At 36.6% G+C, this 18,379-nt stretch overlaps 4 protein-coding genes across 4 annotated transcripts in view; 3 read left to right on the forward strand and 1 right to left on the reverse strand.

Annotated features, from left to right (window-relative positions):
• LOC108971508 overlaps nucleotides 1–3,991 on the forward strand; it is a 15,738-nt gene extending 11,747 nt beyond the window's left edge. The window contains exons 6-12 of the mRNA XM_018937623.1: nucleotides 1–1,827; nucleotides 1,897–2,067; nucleotides 2,137–2,307; nucleotides 2,395–2,730; nucleotides 2,803–2,970; nucleotides 3,040–3,213; nucleotides 3,302–3,991. The exon at nucleotides 1–1,827 is cut by the window's left edge and continues 1 nt beyond it. Of these exons, the coding sequence (XP_018793168.1) occupies nucleotides 1–1,827; nucleotides 1,897–2,067; nucleotides 2,137–2,307; nucleotides 2,395–2,730; nucleotides 2,803–2,970; nucleotides 3,040–3,213; nucleotides 3,302–3,793 (3,339 nt within the window). The 3' untranslated portion in view covers nucleotides 3,794–3,991. The remainder of the gene's footprint in view (nucleotides 1,828–1,896; nucleotides 2,068–2,136; nucleotides 2,308–2,394; nucleotides 2,731–2,802; nucleotides 2,971–3,039; nucleotides 3,214–3,301) is intronic.
• Nucleotides 3,992–7,001: 3,010 nt separating this feature from the next.
• Nucleotides 7,002–15,372, forward strand: LOC108971539 (anoctamin-4). Its single transcript, XM_018937668.1, has 13 exons — nucleotides 7,002–7,143; nucleotides 10,303–10,605; nucleotides 10,681–10,868; nucleotides 10,929–11,594; nucleotides 11,655–11,969; nucleotides 12,309–12,454; nucleotides 12,520–13,100; nucleotides 13,156–13,373; nucleotides 13,434–13,598; nucleotides 13,668–14,121; nucleotides 14,200–14,596; nucleotides 14,674–14,764; nucleotides 14,837–15,372. The coding sequence occupies exons 1-13, from the start codon at nucleotides 7,089–7,091 to the stop codon at nucleotides 15,173–15,175; spliced, it is 3,918 nt and encodes a 1,305-aa protein (XP_018793213.1). The 5' UTR covers nucleotides 7,002–7,088; the 3' UTR covers nucleotides 15,176–15,372.
• Nucleotides 15,373–15,767: 395 nt separating this feature from the next.
• LOC108971529 (tubulin polyglutamylase complex subunit 2) lies at nucleotides 15,768–17,015 on the forward strand. The gene is made up of 4 exons (XM_018937658.1): nucleotides 15,768–15,900; nucleotides 15,985–16,152; nucleotides 16,206–16,690; nucleotides 16,748–17,015. Exons 1-4 carry the CDS (start codon nucleotides 15,807–15,809, stop codon nucleotides 16,916–16,918), a joined length of 918 nt encoding a protein of 305 aa, XP_018793203.1. The 5' UTR covers nucleotides 15,768–15,806; the 3' UTR covers nucleotides 16,919–17,015.
• LOC108971533 (viral IAP-associated factor homolog) lies at nucleotides 16,949–18,087 on the reverse strand. Its single transcript, XM_018937662.1, has 2 exons — nucleotides 17,921–18,087; nucleotides 16,949–17,748 (listed from the first exon to the last, which is right to left on the reverse strand). The coding sequence occupies exons 1-2, from the start codon at nucleotides 17,924–17,926 to the stop codon at nucleotides 17,035–17,037; spliced, it is 720 nt and encodes a 239-aa protein (XP_018793207.1). The 5' UTR covers nucleotides 17,927–18,087; the 3' UTR covers nucleotides 16,949–17,034.
• Between the last annotated feature and the right edge of the window lie 292 nt (nucleotides 18,088–18,379).

Below are 18,379 nucleotides of genomic sequence, written 5' to 3' on the forward strand. Positions count from 1 at the left end.
GTGACTACTGAATGTTCCGAAGTTACGACACCGGCTACGGAAGCAACTTGCGATTGCCCTGGTGGTTATAAGGAAGGTGAATTAATACCGTTCCCWAACTACCCCGAGAATTGTGATAAATATTATGTATGTTCAAACGGAAAACTGGTGGAGAAGGAATGCGGCGAAGGAAATCGCTTCAATAGTACCTTAGGTGTTTGTCAACCTGATATCGAAAATGTATGTTCACGGATAGATTGTGATGCTCGAAGCTATAATGTAATTGCACGAAGAAATAGGCGAAGTGTGGACAAATCTCCGATTGACACATTCGATACTCCATTGTGTTTGGGTTTATACGCCAAGGGGGAGATAATAGGAGATTCTTCAAACTGTCGGAAGTATCAAATTTGTGTTGATGGTGAAATGATATCTGAAGATTGCGGCTTTGGAAATTATTTTAACTCAAATACTTTAACATGCAACATTGATACTCAGCAAGTTTGTATTGGCAATAATGACAATGCCAATGAATACGTTAGTACCAAAAAAAGTGAACAAATGACTGACAACGCCTCCAACATTGGGGTAAGAGATTGCAGCTGCCCTGGTGGTTACAAAGAGGGTGAATTGCTACCATTCCCCAACTATCCGGAAAATTGCGATAAATATTACATCTGCACCGACGGTAGGCTTCAAGAACGGGAGTGCGGAGAGGGCAATTATTTTGACAGTCAACTCGGTGTATGTGTACCTGATGTCAATAATAAATGTTGGCCAGCAGAAACGAATTGCACTTGTCCCGGTGGATATAAAGAAGGTGAATTGTTACCATTCCCCAACTATCCGGAAAATTGTGATAAATATTACATCTGCACCGACGGTAGGCTTCAAGAACGGGAGTGCGGAGAGGGCAATTATTTTGACAGTCAACTCGGAGTATGTGTACCTGATGTCGATAATAAATGTTGGCCAGCAGAAACGAATTGCACTTGTCCCGGTGGATATAAAGAGGGTGAATTGTTACCATTCCCTAACTATCCGGAAAATTGCGATAAGTATTACATCTGCACCGACGGTAGGCTTCAAGAACGGGAGTGCGGAGAGGGCAATTATTTTGACAGTCAACTCGGAGTATGTGTACCTGATTTCGATAATAAATGTTGGCCAGCAGAAACGAATTGCACTTGTCCCGGTGGATATAAAGAGGGTGAATTGTTACCATTCCCCAACTATCCGGAAAATTGCGATAAGTATTACATCTGCACCGACGGTAGGCTTCAAGAACGGGAGTGCGGAGAGGGCAATTATTTTGACAGTCATCTCGGAGTATGTGTACCTGATGTCGATAATACTTGCTGGCCAAATGTGTGCTATGGTCAAATTGACGGCACCTATGTACCTGATTCGAGAAATTGTACTTCATTTTATCTTTGTCAACACGGTAAAGGAGAGATATATAACTGTCCACCTGAGAAGTGGTTTAGCCCAGTTGATAAAATTTGTATGCCAGACTTTAATGCAACGTGCATAAATCCTTGTAAAGATACAACAGGAATTACATTCTTACCCAATCCCGATTGTTCTAAGTATTTTCTTTGTAATGACTGCAAACCATATGTTGAGACATGTYCCGAAGGTGGATTTGATATAACCTTGAATAAATGTCATGCAGATGCTGTTTGTGAAGCTACTTTGTGTGTAGGTAAAAGTGATGGAACAACATACCCTTTTGTAGGCAACGACACCAAATTCTATTTATGTATGGGGGGCGTAGCTCAGATAAGAAAATGTAAATGCGGACAAGTTTTCAATAAAGATGTGGGAGTTTGCTTGGAAGAGGCTAGCGTAAGTAGAGAAGAGCAATGTTGAGCATTTTTATTTACGTACTCGAAACATTTCTTGCTCGCCTTTCAGTCACAATGTAATCAAACCAAATGCCAGTCCACTAACCCAGAAGAGAATGCATTTGCACCCTTAACAAACACTGATAACTCCGCATTCTGTTTATGTCGAGGTGATTCAGCGTTCCTACATCACTGTGCAGATAATTACACTTTTCGAGCAGACCTCGGAATATGCTATTCGGTAAGAAAAATGATCTGATGATTCTGGTGCCCCACATGTCATGCTAAATATTTTTGTTTTCCTTTTAAGAATGCACCTTGTGATCCGGAGTTATGTGATTCCTTCCCAGAGAATACTCGCTCGCAAAATCGTAACAATTCACATAGTTTCTGTTTATGTGTCAGTAAGCAACAAGTTATTGTTGATTGCCCCAAGAATCAAACATACAATGCAGTCACCCAAACTTGCCAAGTGCTTGATGTTAGTGAAATACGTATTTAAAAGCATTTCAATTATTTGTAATAATAGTGAAATATATTACTACTCTTTTAATTTATATATATATAGGAAAGATGTTCTTCTACATTTTGCTTTATGGCTCCGGAGTATAGTACTTTTCCAGCATTGAATAATGATACAGATGGTTTCTGCGAATGCGTTAGTTCTGGCACTACATATAAGTTGTGCGGAAACAATAAGAAATACAATGCGGAAAAAGGAATATGCCTTCCAGAAATTGGGGATGATTGCAGTAGTTCACTTTGTTCAGGAAATGCTGGATTGATATTCGGTGCTGCCAGTGATCCTCACTCCTTCTGTTACTGTATCAACGATGGATTAGCAATTAAGCAGACTTGCCCAAATTCTGAGATATTCAATGATACTTTGTTAATATGTCAGGCGGTAAGATCTGCTACTTAATTTATGCCATAAATATTATAGTTAATTTTCCATTCCTCCTGGCATGTCTAATAGGTGGGTTGTGATGGCGAAATTTGTTTAACGAATCCATCCGGGCCATTTCCAGCTTTAAATGAACCATATGCTTTTTGTGTTTGTGGAAATTCAGATCCAAGCTCAGTAACGAAGCACGATTGTGCGAATGGAACTCGTTTCGATTCATACTACCTATTATGTAAAGAGGTATGAATTTGATGTCTAATGATAACAGGTTGGATGACTATTACTTTATAAAATATTCTTTATGTTTAGGATCCTTGCGACAAGAGCTTTTGTTCCAATTCATGCAATAATGGTATCCCATATCCAGCAAATAATTACCAATACGGATATTGCATGTGTAAGAGTGGAATACCCGAGTTGATTTCTTGTACTGACGGAAACCTGTTTAATCCTGTTTCCAGACAATGTGAATCCTCAAGCACTGTAAGTAGTTATTTCGAAATAATTATTCTGTATTTTTCTAGTAGAGGAACACAAACACTATATATGCATTTGGTTTTCGATTAACCAGGTGGAGTGCGATGTAGCTCAATGTGCTAATACGACATCAGAATATCCTTTTGCCATTGCAGCTAAAAACGATACACATGCATTTTGTTACTGCTTTTCTTCGACCGAAGTTGAATTCTTCTTGTGTCCAGATAATGCTTTATTTGACCCGATTAGCGAGATTTGTAATATAAGTTGTACAAAGAGTGCGAAATTATTAGAACTAAATCAAGGAATCTCCACCGTGAGCTGCCTGGGTACTTATGGCGAAGGGGAATACGTCCCACATCGTACTAACAATCAACTGTTCTATGTATGCTATAATGCAAAGCTTCTAGGGGGTGATTGTGGTGCAGGAAATATCTTTGACCAAGATAGTTTAACTTGTCAGCCTTTGGACAAAAGGGTTATGCACCAAAATAAAAATATAATGCGCACGGGAGAGATTCCAGAAAATAATGTAAGAACTCTGACGATTTTGAAAAATTACCTTAAAAAATTCCCATACTTCTAAAGTTGTCAATAAGGCTCGCCTCTTTAAAAACATGGTTGCTAAACACTACAATTTAAGCAAATATACTTGAAAATTAATAAAACACCGTACAGAAATTCCGCTTGCTTCATATTCATTAGATCTTTTAACTACACTTACGTAACTGTACGTACGCTCCAGTATGTAAATAAAAGTGCTGTTACATAACGATATTTTAAATTTGGCAGTTTTATTCCTGAACAATATAAAAATATACTTCCTAAAGGAAACAATATGATCATTAAACAAAACAATGTGAATATGCATACATAGATAGAAACATGAATTTTGAAAGCGGTGGGATCCTGATTAAAGGGACATGCGATGACAGAAGTAGTGACATTGAATAAATTGAAGCTTTCTGATGTGTTGTATGCTGCTGCGTTTTAAACTAGAAGCAAATCAATTTTTTCAGAGGCCAGTCTGTTTTGGGAAATCTTAAAAATCAGGATTTGTATTAACAAATATTTCTTCACCTTAGAAATGGTGTATTGAAAACGAAAAAAGATCCGTGCTATTCAACTGTTCGCAATATGAAGTATGCATAGACGGTGATTGGACTCGACTGAGCTGTCCTGATAGACAAATTTTCAGTAATGAAGAGCGTGCGTGTATTGAACTTCGCGATGACATGATCTGCATTTATGGTCGTGTTACAAGTTTTCCAAATTGTTCAATAGAGTTACATACAGTTCCGGGAAAGGATGCTAATTGCACACAATACTACCGCTGTAATCATGGTAAATGGCGCTTGAAGAATTGTCCGAAACAACATTTTTACTCAAAGCGTTTAAACACTTGCATACCAAGTTCGCACGACTATATTTGTATGGCTCAGAATGAACGGAACATTGACATTATACCGGTACAGGAGGTTGATTGTCGCCATATGGAAGTGCGTTATTATGAGTCTAATTGTGCAATGTACCTTATGTGTTTGGACGGTAAATGGTGGCATAATTACTGTCCACTTGGTATGTACTTTAACCGTATCTATAACTACTGCATGCCCGACTTGGATGGTTCTTGTTCTATTACTGCTCGGCCATTAATTTCTGTATATTCAGAAGAGAAACATTCTAAACAGTCTTGTATTTTACAAGGTGCCCTTAGGGAATCTGCTTTGGCTTGCGATCGCTATTATGTATGCCAAGAAAGTGTTTGGAAAATGAAAATTTGTCCGTCTCAGCAGTATTTCAACCTTACCGAAAGTATATGTTTACCCGATATAGAAAATGTTTGCTTGCAACGATATAAACCCACTTGCAGTGATGGCGAGAGGCGCGAGTTTCCATTTAATTGTACGTCCTATGAGCAATGCGATCACGGAGAATGGCAAAAACAGAGTTGCAAATTTTCTTTTATGTTTGATAACATTTTACAACAATGTGTGCCGAACAATGGAGAGTGTGGTGAGAATGGGTTGCGAAAAGTTTGCGGAACCGGAGTGGTTAAAGCTCATCCGTTATCTGATAATTGTACACAATTTTATTATTGTATTGATGGCATTTGGAAAGAGGGTTTTTGCTTAAAAGCTCACACCTATTCAGATGACTTAGGCAAGTGTGTGCCACATGCACCCTTTGATAAATGTCAACCCTTTATTGTGGAACAAAAATTAATGACCGATATGAACTTAGATTCAGATCAACCAACATTCGAAAATAATATAAACACTACCTGTCATGGGCGTGAAAATGGCAGTGCTGTACCACACCCAGAGAGCTGTTTACATTTTTTCGTTTGCCTTGGAGAGGTGCCAGTCATGATGCAAAAATGTATTCCCGGAGCATTTTTCGATGCAACACTCGGATACTGTCGTCCAAATAACGGTAGCTGCATAATGCCTCTTACAGGTGTATGTGCAAATTCCACGGACGGCGGTAATGTTGCACATCCCTACGATTGTCAGGCTTATTATGAATGTTCTACTTTGAATGGGACCGAATTACGCTATTGCCCCGAAGGCGAGTATTATCACAATACTACGGGTGAATGTCATATTGATCGAGGGGAGTGCCGTGCCAAATTTAAAGAGCACAGCAAATGTCAGCATGGAAAAAGTTTATCTCACGAACGTTATTGTAACATTTATTTTGCTTGTATACGTGGTTTGGCTATACCTGCGGTGTGCCCAGCTGGTAATTACTTTAACTCCACTGTTGGACATTGTGTATTTGATCCTAAAAATAACTGTGAGAATGGTAGCATATCAGAAATAACATACAACATCAATTCGGAAGACATGTGTAAAAACTTAAGTGATGGCAATCATTTGCCTGACATGACAGATTGTACGAAATATTACGTGTGTTTTGCTGGAATGGAATTAAGGAAACAATGTCCGTCGGGTGCGTACTTTGATACTGAACAACAGCTTTGTGTACCTGATGATGGTTCCTGCCCTTATGTCGTCAAAACAGAACCCAACTTATTGATTGCTCCACCAGAGCCTTCCGTATGTGAAGGAAAACATGGGGATATGTTGCCTGATCTGCTCAACTGTAATGAGTTTTATGTTTGCATTAATGGAAAGTTACGACACGAAAGATGTTATACGAACTATTACTTTAACTCATCGCTATTGCAATGTCAATCGTACACGAAAGCTATTGGCAATACAACAGAAGCTAATGCTGTCAGTGTAGATGCACACCAATTAAAATTAACACAGACACAATGTAAAAACAAGCCCTCAAATTATACTGACCTCTGCTTACAAATGCCAAAGGGATCTTCCATTGCAGAACCAGGTGATTGCCGACGGTACGTAAGTTGTAACGATGTCGACGGTCCTGTCTTTCAACGTTGTCGCAATGGTGAGAGCTATGATAGCTTGCTCGGTTTTTGTCGACAGAACGATGGCACATGTTTGCTGGAAAATGGACAACGAGTTGGTGAATGTAATGCTCGACACGGAGTGTTGGTAAGAGACGAAGACAACTGTCAAGCATATTTTGTGTGCATAAATGGCCAGAAAATCCCCGGCAGTTGCAAGAAAAACGAATATTTCGATAAAATGCAGACGTCTTGTATTCCCAATGAGAATAATCAGTGTGGCAAAGCTTTAAGTCAAGCTTACGCGATGAAAACAGCGGTGGTAAGTAGGTGTATCACAAACAGAAATTTCAATATTCTTCACAATAATATTATAAAATATATATTATTCTTGTTTAAAGTCTTGCCTTGGTCTCGGCGATTCCATATTTTATCCATATACGYTGGATAACTGCCGTTCGTACTTTCAATGTGTACAAGGAAAACCAGTTGTACATAAATGTGCCGACGGACTGTATTTCAACGCGTCAATAGCACGCTGCGTGAAGGATGTGGTAAGTTGTACTATGCCGGCAGTGGTAGCAAAGCGAGCGTTTGAAGAAATCCAGCATAGGGAACATGGGAGCTCTCAATAGATATGTACTATACATATATATCTATACCGAAACGAATGTCACTTACTACAAACTTGAATTTTTCCACAGTTATATGATACAAGTCATGGCAATACTAACGAACATTAGCGATCGTAAATATGATAGCAAAAGGTCTTGTGATAATCATATTATTTGCAAAATTTCATAAACGAAATTGCGTATGTAACTATTTAGAAACTTAAATTTTAGGCATTTTTCAAACTAAGATAAAAAAAAATTAAAAACCTTTTTAATGATATAATAATAATGACAAGAATATAAAAAAATCATTTGTAGCAGCTTTCCTTCAGGGCACGCATACGTCTCAGTTAAAACAAAACATGATACCACTAACAATGAATATGCTTGTATCTCTTTTTTAGGAAATAAATTTTGGTAAAAGTAATACATATATCATTCATATCCTGCAAAATATTTTACAATATATAACTACGAGTACAAACCCAAGTAGTTATTGTGAATCATTATGCTGTCCTRTCCACTAATTCTAAACCGTCAACAAAGCTGAGGTATTTTAGGAAACCCCTATTTAATTCAAGTCAAACCCATTCTGTTATGACGGAGACTGACTGTGGTCTAATTACACAAAAAAATCAATTTCGTAAAAATTGACGTTATGCTTTTTTGTCTAGTCCGTCATAAGTGTACATATGTATGTATATGTATGTGTCCTAACATGCATGTGTATGAACAGATAGGTAGAACTTAAAGCAAATTATGAATTGTATATACATTGAATAAATTCTAGCAAAGGCTTAGTTAAGCCGACAGGAAATGCAATAATGCGTATTGACCATTCGGTTTACTGACATTCAACGTCGCGTTGTCAATCGCAACGGTTGTGGCTAACAGACAAATTGGAAACGAGTAATGGCGCCATATACGTGATTCATTTAAATTCTTGTAATAATTAACAAGAATGGAGTACCGTTTGGGAAGAATAAATACTTTTTAAATTATTACAGTAAGCAAGAGGTTTATCTTGATACCAAAAAGGAAAAAAACCTATTTACAAATTCAAATACATACAAGTGATCAAGAGTATTCGAATACTCATGCTTAAGTTTATGGATTTATATCTGTATAATAACGGAATGATTGTCTCGTGTGCATAAAACTAATGAAAGCGGGAATGCATAAACTTGTGCTAGTGGGTCATAATTTATAATAATACATATGTAATTGCATTTACACACATGCATTACATATACTCTCAATATCTAGCAAAATATATATATTCACAACTGTATATACTATACATACATATGTATATTACTCAAGCTTATACACAACACATTTAATTTTCTTTGCGAGTATAAAAATGTATAAACAAAGCTCAGCAAACAACACAGTACTCAAATTAAGGGAATTGGGAAATAACTGAATCATGAAAGAAATTTTCACTTTAACAAATGTTTATCAAAGGCATATATCTATTTACACTTTTTGTTTAACAAGCCTTAACACTCTTCCAGGCGCTAATCGATCACAAATCGATTGAAATTGAGAACATGTGTCAGAAAACACATGCTTCCATCAATCTGACCGACTTTTTATTACAGATTTAAATCGAAATCCGTTTGGTATTGAAAACATTATTTCAGTTCACAACATTAATTTAACCAATAATATAAATAAGTGAAATTTATGTAACAAAAAAGGAAAAAAATTAAATAACAACATTGTACAGTGCCTATTATTATCAGTTCAAAATTTAAATTTATAAAATTTTATATAATGTATAAAAGCGGACAAGTGTCAAGGGTTTAAAATGTTCCCATCAAAAGGTTGTAAAAAAGGTGAATATGTGATCTTTACAAAGCAAGATACCACTGATAAAATTTCAGTAAAAAATAATTATATGTATGTGTAATATATAAATATATATGTACGTATATACTAGTACTCAATATATAGCCACTGTTTAATTTTAATATCACATGTTTAAGATTGAAGTATATCTAGGGTAATTATGTTGACCGAAATCCTTTTTATAATTTCATGGTGATATGTAAAATAAGCTTCAAACACTTAACAGCAACATTTACAGTTTAACATATATGTACTATATGTATTTTTTTTTTTTCGATTGGAAAACTTCTTTTGTGGAAACCTCTAAGGAATCCTTTTACTTGTGGGCATGCCGAATTCAAGAACACAAATGTATTTTATAAAATAAATAACTTATTTACGCTAATATGATAAAAGGCTTTACAGGAACTTCATAACTTGATTAATTTACTGAGCTAGGACTTGGGCATTCACATCCCACAGATTTTTCCTACAATGCATGAAAACTTGATATATTGCATTGGTACTACTTTATTGCATAATTCAGCTATGTGATGGAATTTGGAAATTATAAAATTTGAAAAATGTATAATTTTCGTGACACATGTACATATGGAATAATAGTTGACTCGTGTTCTAAATAGGTCACATTGACGCAATATAAAATACTTCGCAAACAAATAATCGTAATGTTAAGACTGCCACATATGCCCCGGCAAGAACTTATACGAGTAAATGTGCATGCTCTTGTTCATACACATGAATGATATAGGTTTCTCATACGCATGGTCCCTCTACGTTAATGAAGAAATTGAATATTTATAGCATAGATATTCAAACTATATTTATTTTTATACTAGAATTATAGAGTACATATATATACTATATATGCGCATATTTATGTACAATTGGGGTATTCTCGATCCAACACAACTCACGAACTGTAATATTAGCGGCAACAGAACACAGCTATACGTCAATTAGGGGTATGACGGCTCCTTGAATTCTATGACGACCTAATTGACAACACGCAAGCGCGCCTAAAAATATGTTTATCCAAATAACAGTGCGTTTAATATTTATACAGTGTGCATACAGGTAAATGGAAATAATACCTATTGAGACAAGTTACGTCATAGCTGAACGTCGTCGACAAACCGACATTTTTAATGCGTGTTTTTTATTTATAATAAAACTATTTGAATTTCTATCGCTATTTTATTTTTGGTACTGACTTTCTAATTCCTTTAACACTAATATTTTTAGCTTTTAAGCATAACTATGTAATTAAATTCTGCGGCAAAATGCATGATCCAAGCTACGATGTTAGTAACAGTAAAACCTCCGCGCACAATAAATACAGTGTTGATCGAATTGAGAAACAAAAATTTGAACAGTTCAGTAAAGAGAAGAGTTTAGATAGTCAAGTACATTCCAGTAATCGTCCCTTTCATATGCGTGTCGATAGCGTTGATGATGAGAGCACCGCACCTATAACAGAGTCAAATTCGCGGGAGGACCTCATTGCGAGTACTGAACATTTTACAGAGGCTCCGACAGAATTTCCACGTAAGGAATAATTATTATTAAATATGCGCATTGCAAAYGAATATTAATCACAAGATATTATAAAAACTTCTACAGGATTCTTATCAGTGCCAGTTTTACGCAACTTTCGACCATATTCCGAAAAATTTGCATCACGCCAAATCTCATCTAGTCCTGCGAAAAGTGATCGAGTCTTACGTTCAAATCAGACGGGGGGGAAAATGCGCACTAGACGTCTAAGCCAGGATAGTGGAATTGTTTCAGGACGTTTGTTTGGTGGTTTGGTAAGCTTAAATAATCTTGTATACATATAAGTATTATATTGTTATGTTTTGTATTTGTAGGAAAGCAACATTCTCGATACAGTGGCTCCCACCAAGCATTTTGCCAAATCGTCTGATAATTTATATAATTTTTTTATAAGTGAAGCCGCAGCAAATGCCTACAATCAACAACAACAGGGACAGCCAAATGAACAAACAGTGAGGGAAGTAAATGAAGAAGCCATAATACCATACACAACCAAACCCACTGAACGACAGCCACCAGCTTCAAAAGCAAACTACACAGAAAAATGGCACAACTCGACAATCTCCCGAACTCTAGATCATTTGAAGCCGAACTCCATCTCTGCTCCACTGCCTACTCATATTGAAACAGAGTCAGCAGAGCCTAGTCCCACACAAGCATTTGGACCGAAAGTGTTGAATATTGAAGATATTCCCGGTACAGCGATGCGACGTGGTCTAGGTATTCATTTGAATAATCCACTTGTTGAGGACACTTCTTATAGGGAGGACACTGATCAGTGTGATATAACAAACTCGAACGTTTTACAAAATCAATTTGGACACAAGCAACTAGTACCCGTATCACGTAAGAGTTCGAAAAGCTCCGTGGGCGACAGCAGTTTATGCGGTAGCCATTATGACAGTCGAAATACTAGTAAAAGTCACAGTGCGAGTGGTGATGAACGCGATGCGCGTCGCATTAGTAAACAAGACAGAGAGGTGAAATCGTTGGAAAAAAATATCATTCAATTACGTAGCTATAAGTAATTTCGTTTRCAGGGTCTTGATCCAGAGTCCCTTATGTTTCGTGATGGACGGCGTAAAGTTGATATGGTATTGGCTTGGGAAGAGGAAGATTTTGGTGTAATGACCGAGGCCGAATCTCGTCGTCGTGACAATCGTCGCTGTTTTATGGACAATCTAATTAAGGAAGGACTAGAAGTTGAATTAGAAGACAAAACGCAGTCGTTTAATGAAAAAACATATTTTCTAAAAATTCATTTACCGTGGCGCCTGGAGACGCGACTGGCGGAGGTCATGAACTTAAAATTGCCGATTAAGCGGTTCATTACGATATCAGTAAAAGCGTCCTGGGTATGTTACTATCACTTTATTTTGTAGTATAAATAAATAGTKCCTCAAAAAAATGGTGCAATTGTTGTTGATCGAAAACAGGAAATAGRTCTCAAAGAATTTCACTTAGTAAGTCATTAAAAGAACTGCATTACATATGTACTACATCATTCGCAGTAASTTCTATTCAAATCGATGAGTCATGTGATTGCGATCACACCCTTATTTAGCTACAAAGAAAGTTACAGTGCGTTTGGGTTTCAATAATTTCGATGCGATTTAAATTCAATACATTTTTGAGGAACTGAAAATTAATGGATAAAATTGAGTTATTCTCTTTTGGCCTTTTCACATTCGTAGGATGATGAGAATGTGGTGGCACGCAATGTCCACTACTGGAAGTCTCTCTGGAATCGGATAACTCGGAAAATTCAGCTTGACCAAAGCGTTTTGGAAGGGGAAACAACGTTCAAAGCTTCTACTGCCAATGGTAATGCTGAGGAACAGTAAGTACATAGATTTGGTATTCATGGATATGAATAAGGAAAGTGAAAAAATAATAAAATTACAGATTTATTGTCAAGGATCGCGCCACTGCGTATACGAGTGCCCAACGTTCTCTAATGGTTATGCAGGTGCTTATTCGTACCCCTTTCGACGACAGTGACCGTGTTGGGATTCGACGTTTGCTCAATGATTCCACTTATTTGGCTTGCTTTCCATTGCATGAAGGTCGTTACGATCGTCCACACTCTAGTGGCGTCTCATTTGACCGCCGCATTTTATATCTCACGTGGGCTCATCCTTCTCAGTGGTACAAAAAGCAGCCTTTGTGTTTGGTTCGCAAGTACTTTGGCGATAAGATAGCTCTATATTTTTGCTGGCTGGGTTTCTACACGGAGATGTTGGTTTATCCAGCAGTTGTGGGCACTTTGTGTTTCCTTTACGGGCTTGCATCTCTGGACTCGGAAGATAATACTCCAAGTAAGGAAATTTGTAATGAATTCGGGACTGGCAATATTACACTCTGTCCGCTGTGCGATAAGGCCTGTAGTTATCAGCATTTATACGAGTCTTGCTTGTTTTCTCGCTTGACATACCTCTTCGACAATCCTTCTACCGTATTTTTTGCTATATTTATGTCATTTTGGGGTACGTTATGAGATACATATATACCTTTATAGTACCTAATTACAATTATTAATAGCAACAACATTTCTGGAGTTATGGAAACGCAAGCAGTCTGTCATTGTCTGGGAATGGGACTTACACAATGTTGAATCCGATGAGGAAAATCGTCCAGAGTTTGAAACAAATGCCACTACATTCCGTATGAACCCAGTGACACGAGAGAAGGAACCTTATATGTCTACATGGAGCAGAGCAATACGGTTCGCCRTCACCGGTAGTGCGGTCTTGTTTATGGTAAAAGTAATTTAAGAAATTATATTTAAGTGAATTAAACATTTGCTTACCTTTCTACAGATCTCGGTGGTTTTGTCTGCCGTGTTGGGCACCATCATATACCGTATTTCATTGGTTTCAGTCATTTATGGTGGGGGTGGATTCTTCGTAAAGGAACATGCAAAATTATTTACAACTGTTACAGCTGCATTGATCAATTTAGTTGTAATTATGATATTAACAAGGGTAAGATATTTATAGTTGGATAATTTCTTCAATTTAAGTACATAGATAGTACATTGCTCCCTCTTCTAGATCTATCATCGTATGGCCATAAGGTTGACAAATTTGGAAAACCCTCGAACTCACACCGAGTACGAAGACTCCTACACTTTCAAAATATTCTTTTTTGAGTTTATGAATTTCTACTCATCGCTCATCTATATTGCGTTTTTCAAAGGTCGATTCTTTGATTATCCTGGCGATGATCAAGCCAGACGTAGTGAATTTTTTCGTCTTAAAAATGATATTTGCGATCCGGCTGGATGTTTATCAGAGCTCTGCATTCAGCTTGCGATTATTATGGTGGGAAAACAGTGTTGGAACAATTTTATGGAGTATCTCTTTCCAAAATTGTATAATTGGTGGCGACATCGTAAGCACAAAGCTGCAACCAAGGATGTTACCCACTTACATATGGCTTGGGAGCAAGATTATCATATGCAAGACCCAGGACGCTTGGCTTTATTTGATGAATATTTAGAAATGAGTACGAGCACAAAATATTGCATTTATTTAATTTAATTGACTTAACTAAATTACTTCACAAACATAACAATTTTCACAGTACTACAGTATGGTTTCGTGACATTGTTTGTGGCAGCATTCCCTTTGGCACCACTTTTCGCGCTACTAAACAATGTTGCGGAAATCCGTTTGGATGCATACAAAATGGTAACACAGGCTCGCCGTCCTCTAGCAGAGCGTGTTGAGGACATTGGTGCCTGGTATGGCATCTTGCGCATAATAACCTATACAGCTGTTGTCTCCAATGCTTTTGTTATAGCCTACACAAGTGATTTTATACCGCGCATGGTCTATAAGTTCGTATATTCAAATACGAACACATTGGTGGGTTATATTGAGCATTCGCTTTCAACTTTCAATACATCAGATTACAAAGAGGAGTGGGGAGCAACAAGCAGCGAAAAGGATCCGGACGTGTGCCAATATCGTGGTTACCGGTGAGTTTAGTTAACAGAATGTAATGTGTTTTAACTTATATTTAAATATACATCTTGTTTATAATTGTGGAGAGTAGAAACGGACCTCATGATCCTGAACCCTATGGATTGAGTCCTCATTACTGGCATGTTTTTGCTGCGCGCTTGGCGTTCGTTGTTGTCTTCGAGGTAACTATTATTTCATCTGTATGCATAGAAATGAGTTTGCGAGATTTATATATGTATTGAATATTTTTCAAGCACGTCGTTTTCGTCATCACAGGCATTATGCAATTTATAATCCCAGACATACCCGCTGAAGTGAAGACACAAATGCAGCGCGAACAGTTACTTGCTAAAGAAGCGAAATACCAGCACGGCATTAAACGCGCCCAACAGGGTGAAAATCAGGATCTATTGAGTATTTTCCGAGATGCGGGCAGTCGTAGTAGTGGTGCTACTTTGGGTACGAGKGGCTTTGTTGGACGTGGAAGTTGGGCGCGACGTTTCAGTCGACTTAGTGATGGCTTAGATGCACATGTAGAAGTAGCGTCACGACCTCGTCGCTCAGTAGAGTCGACAGTATGGGAGGTTTCTTGACACGAAGAAGAAGAAGAAGCCCAAGAGCCGAAAATTGCCAAAAAATAATAGTACCACCAAATCGTACGAAAAATATAAAATGACCGCAAATATTACCAATATTTGACTAAGTTACGTAAAAATTTCTATGTATACATGCACATATGGTTTTAATAATAGGTTACTTATTTAATCCTTTTCTCATATTGATGCAATAAATCAAATATCTATGCATATCAAAAAACGAATTCGAGACTTATAGTATTCATATTCAAATTATTGATTCTAAATAATTTCTACATTATRAACATTTGCGCATATACATACATACATACAGACGTATGTTTGATTTTATATAAATAAATTTCTCTGCTTAATTAAGTGTTAACAAATTAGTTGAAGCTTAAAAACTGAATTTAATTAAACAAACATATAATATAATTCCAACTGGTAAACGATTCTAAACAATTTAAATTTCGCATGTACATATGTATGAATACAAAATCAATATTTCAGTTTTCCGTTTCCATCGTGACAATAGTTTATTATGGTAACTTGACATTTTCACATACGTCTATATGTATAGGCATATGTATGTATGTATGTATGTGTTTAAGTTTTTACTTTTTCTTGAAAAAATACATATGTACATATGTATGTTAATATATTTCATAAAATGGCAAAGAAGCCGACACCTGAAGATATTTTTTACGATCATCTAACATTAGGCTTAATGGGGACACTTGGTAAGTCTAAAGAAGCAATCATCAATTTCATGCGCAAACATACATACATATAATTCTATTCTGCTTATTTAATGTTCAAATTAGCCAAGCTTCCGCGAGTATGTAACGTTAACTGTGAACATCGTAAACCGTGTGAAAAGACTCAGATTGTTAATTGGGAACAAAGGAATACTATATATTTGCCCGAAGATATGAAAAAGTTTTATTTGTCCACGGATGGATTTCTCTTACAGTGGAGCTATCAGTATGCATGTAAGAGTTTATTTTTGGTTTCATTATAAATTTATAATTTCATCCTTCATCAGCAAAGGATTTGCGCCGTGTAGGCTTTATCCATATTCCACATCTTCACCAAATTACTTTGTTACGTGACAACATTGAACCATTAATCAATTCGAGTGCAAATTCTCCATCACAAAGGACCCTTGCAGGGAACGAAGCGAGAGTTGCTGACGATGTTGGAACAGATACAAGTGGGGATGTGGGGGCAAGTGTCAGCGTTCCTATATTGTTAACGAGGAAAGATCGATGGGGTAATCCACTACCAAATATATCAACAAAGACAAAAATATTTGAAATTCATAATGTCAATGATGTTGCCAAAGTGTGTATGCTCTATGAGGCAAATTGTTCGACCAATCCAAAATTCTACCTTTTCGAGTTAAATGCCATGAAATTGATATTTCTATCCGATACATTTAGCGAATACTTACGGATGGCCATTGCACATTTAGGACTACCCTATTGGGAACTTTGCTTCTCCAATATAGGCTTACCGCCGTGGACAGAGGTATACAAATAGTTATTTGTAATCTCTAAACAAATATTAATTTTATTCTTCCTAAAGCAATTGTTTATGTTGCTGGCACCACATTTGCTGGAGGACTATGAACCGCGACGTGGTCGCCAAATCCACCCATCCCCTGAACACCCATATAATATAATCGATACCTCTGTTTTTCGCATAAAACCAAAAGGTTCTATGATAAACGCTTCTTCAAGGAAAAATTTATCTTGATTTCTTACGAAGAAAGCATACATACATATATTTGAGGAAATAAATATTTTTTAGCACTTCTTCTAATAATTACAGCAATTTCTTGTCTAAATTTAAAAATTTAAAAACAAATTAAATTAATAAAAATCAATATTTTGACTTTCCAAATCGGACAACATTTTATCACGAATTTGCGGCCTCGGATCTTCTTTTATTTCTGTAGAAATTGCACCGGCTTTTCCCAGTAGAAACTCTAATTCATCGAGCGTTAGTTTCTCGCCTCTCAACTCCAATGGTCCAATATATTGTTTCTTTAATTGGCCTTCGTTATAAATAAAAACTGTCGGTAAGTTTTTTTCAGGAAAATTAGGTATGCAAGTAGTTGCAATGGAACGTAAGAATTTCGTTTGCGGAAATTTTGCAGCCAACTGTTGCATGTGGTGATGAATAAGTGAGCAAAGGGGTACACCATTTGCATAAAGATGGATCACTACCCAAATGCCATCACCCGCTTTTGTCACCTCGCTCACATAATCTTGTCCAGATATTTCCCGCACTGTTCCAAATTTTGCTTTCTCGGCAAATGCCCTCATTTCTGCCATCCGTCGCTGCCGGTATTGTTCTAATACCTCTTCGTCTTCAGAATCTTCCAGTTCATCTAATTCATCCAAAAACATTTCTTCAATTTTCTTTGAACCATTTTCCCCACTCCTTAAATCGGTTCGTCTATTTATGGCATCATCCATCATCTYTTGGATTTGCTCCTCTGTGATTTCAGCTTCTTTCTGCTTTGGTGCAAGGATGCCTTTTGCGCGGAGCACATCATTCCATTCGGTATCCTCATTGGGGTCCTTTAGAGAGAAAAATGTTTTATAAAATAGCTTCATACATATTTTTTGAAATGTCATGAACCAATAATATCGTTGGCCCATGCCGATCAATTGGAATGTTTTATTTTTAGACCAGTTTCATGACCATATATGGATTGACTGTGGTCATATAGACAATTTTCTGAATAATTACCTGCATGTTTAAGTGATTAACTTTAAAAATAATTATTTAAACTAACAATTTGAAATTAATAATATAGAGGCTAATGATTCATATATTCAATTCGCTAGATAGCAAAAATTATACGACATGTAAATAATATAWGCAATTATTAAAGTAACCAAAGGAAAACTGATAAATTGACGTTTATCTTTTTCCTTTGGTGATATCATTCGTAGAGTGCTGCCAAATCGCATTTCACTTCATAGCAGAACATGTTCAGACAATGAAACTTTCATTGCTTATTGTCACCAAAATAATGGTGCTTCCAAATTTTATTTCAAAAATTATTTATTACGTTTCTTCAGATTTCCAGTTTACAGCTAACGAAATAAAGTTCCTAGGTGTAATTTTAAACACGCCAATAAATTGCTTCATAAATGATTTGTTATAAACTGAAACTTAAAAATCCCCATTGATTAAATGTTTCAA

Source organism: Bactrocera latifrons, unplaced genomic scaffold (genome assembly GCF_001853355.1).
Source record: "Bactrocera latifrons isolate USDA-ARS-PBARC rearing strain unplaced genomic scaffold, ASM185335v1 scaffold_347, whole genome shotgun sequence".
NCBI classification, from domain to species: domain Eukaryota; kingdom Metazoa; phylum Arthropoda; class Insecta; order Diptera; family Tephritidae; genus Bactrocera; species Bactrocera latifrons.

Excerpts from the sequence above, each read along its gene's own strand:
- LOC108971529 (XM_018937658.1), top strand. The coding sequence starts at position 15,807 with ATGTATGTTAATATATTTCATAAAATGGCAAAGAAGCCGACACCTGAA. Across the intron at positions 16,153-16,205 it reads GTGGAGCTATCAGTATGCAT|CAAAGGATTTGCGCCGTGTA; the intron begins GTAAGAGTTTAT and ends ATCCTTCATCAG. Across the intron at positions 16,691-16,747 it reads GCTTACCGCCGTGGACAGAG|CAATTGTTTATGTTGCTGGC; the intron begins GTATACAAATAG and ends TTCTTCCTAAAG.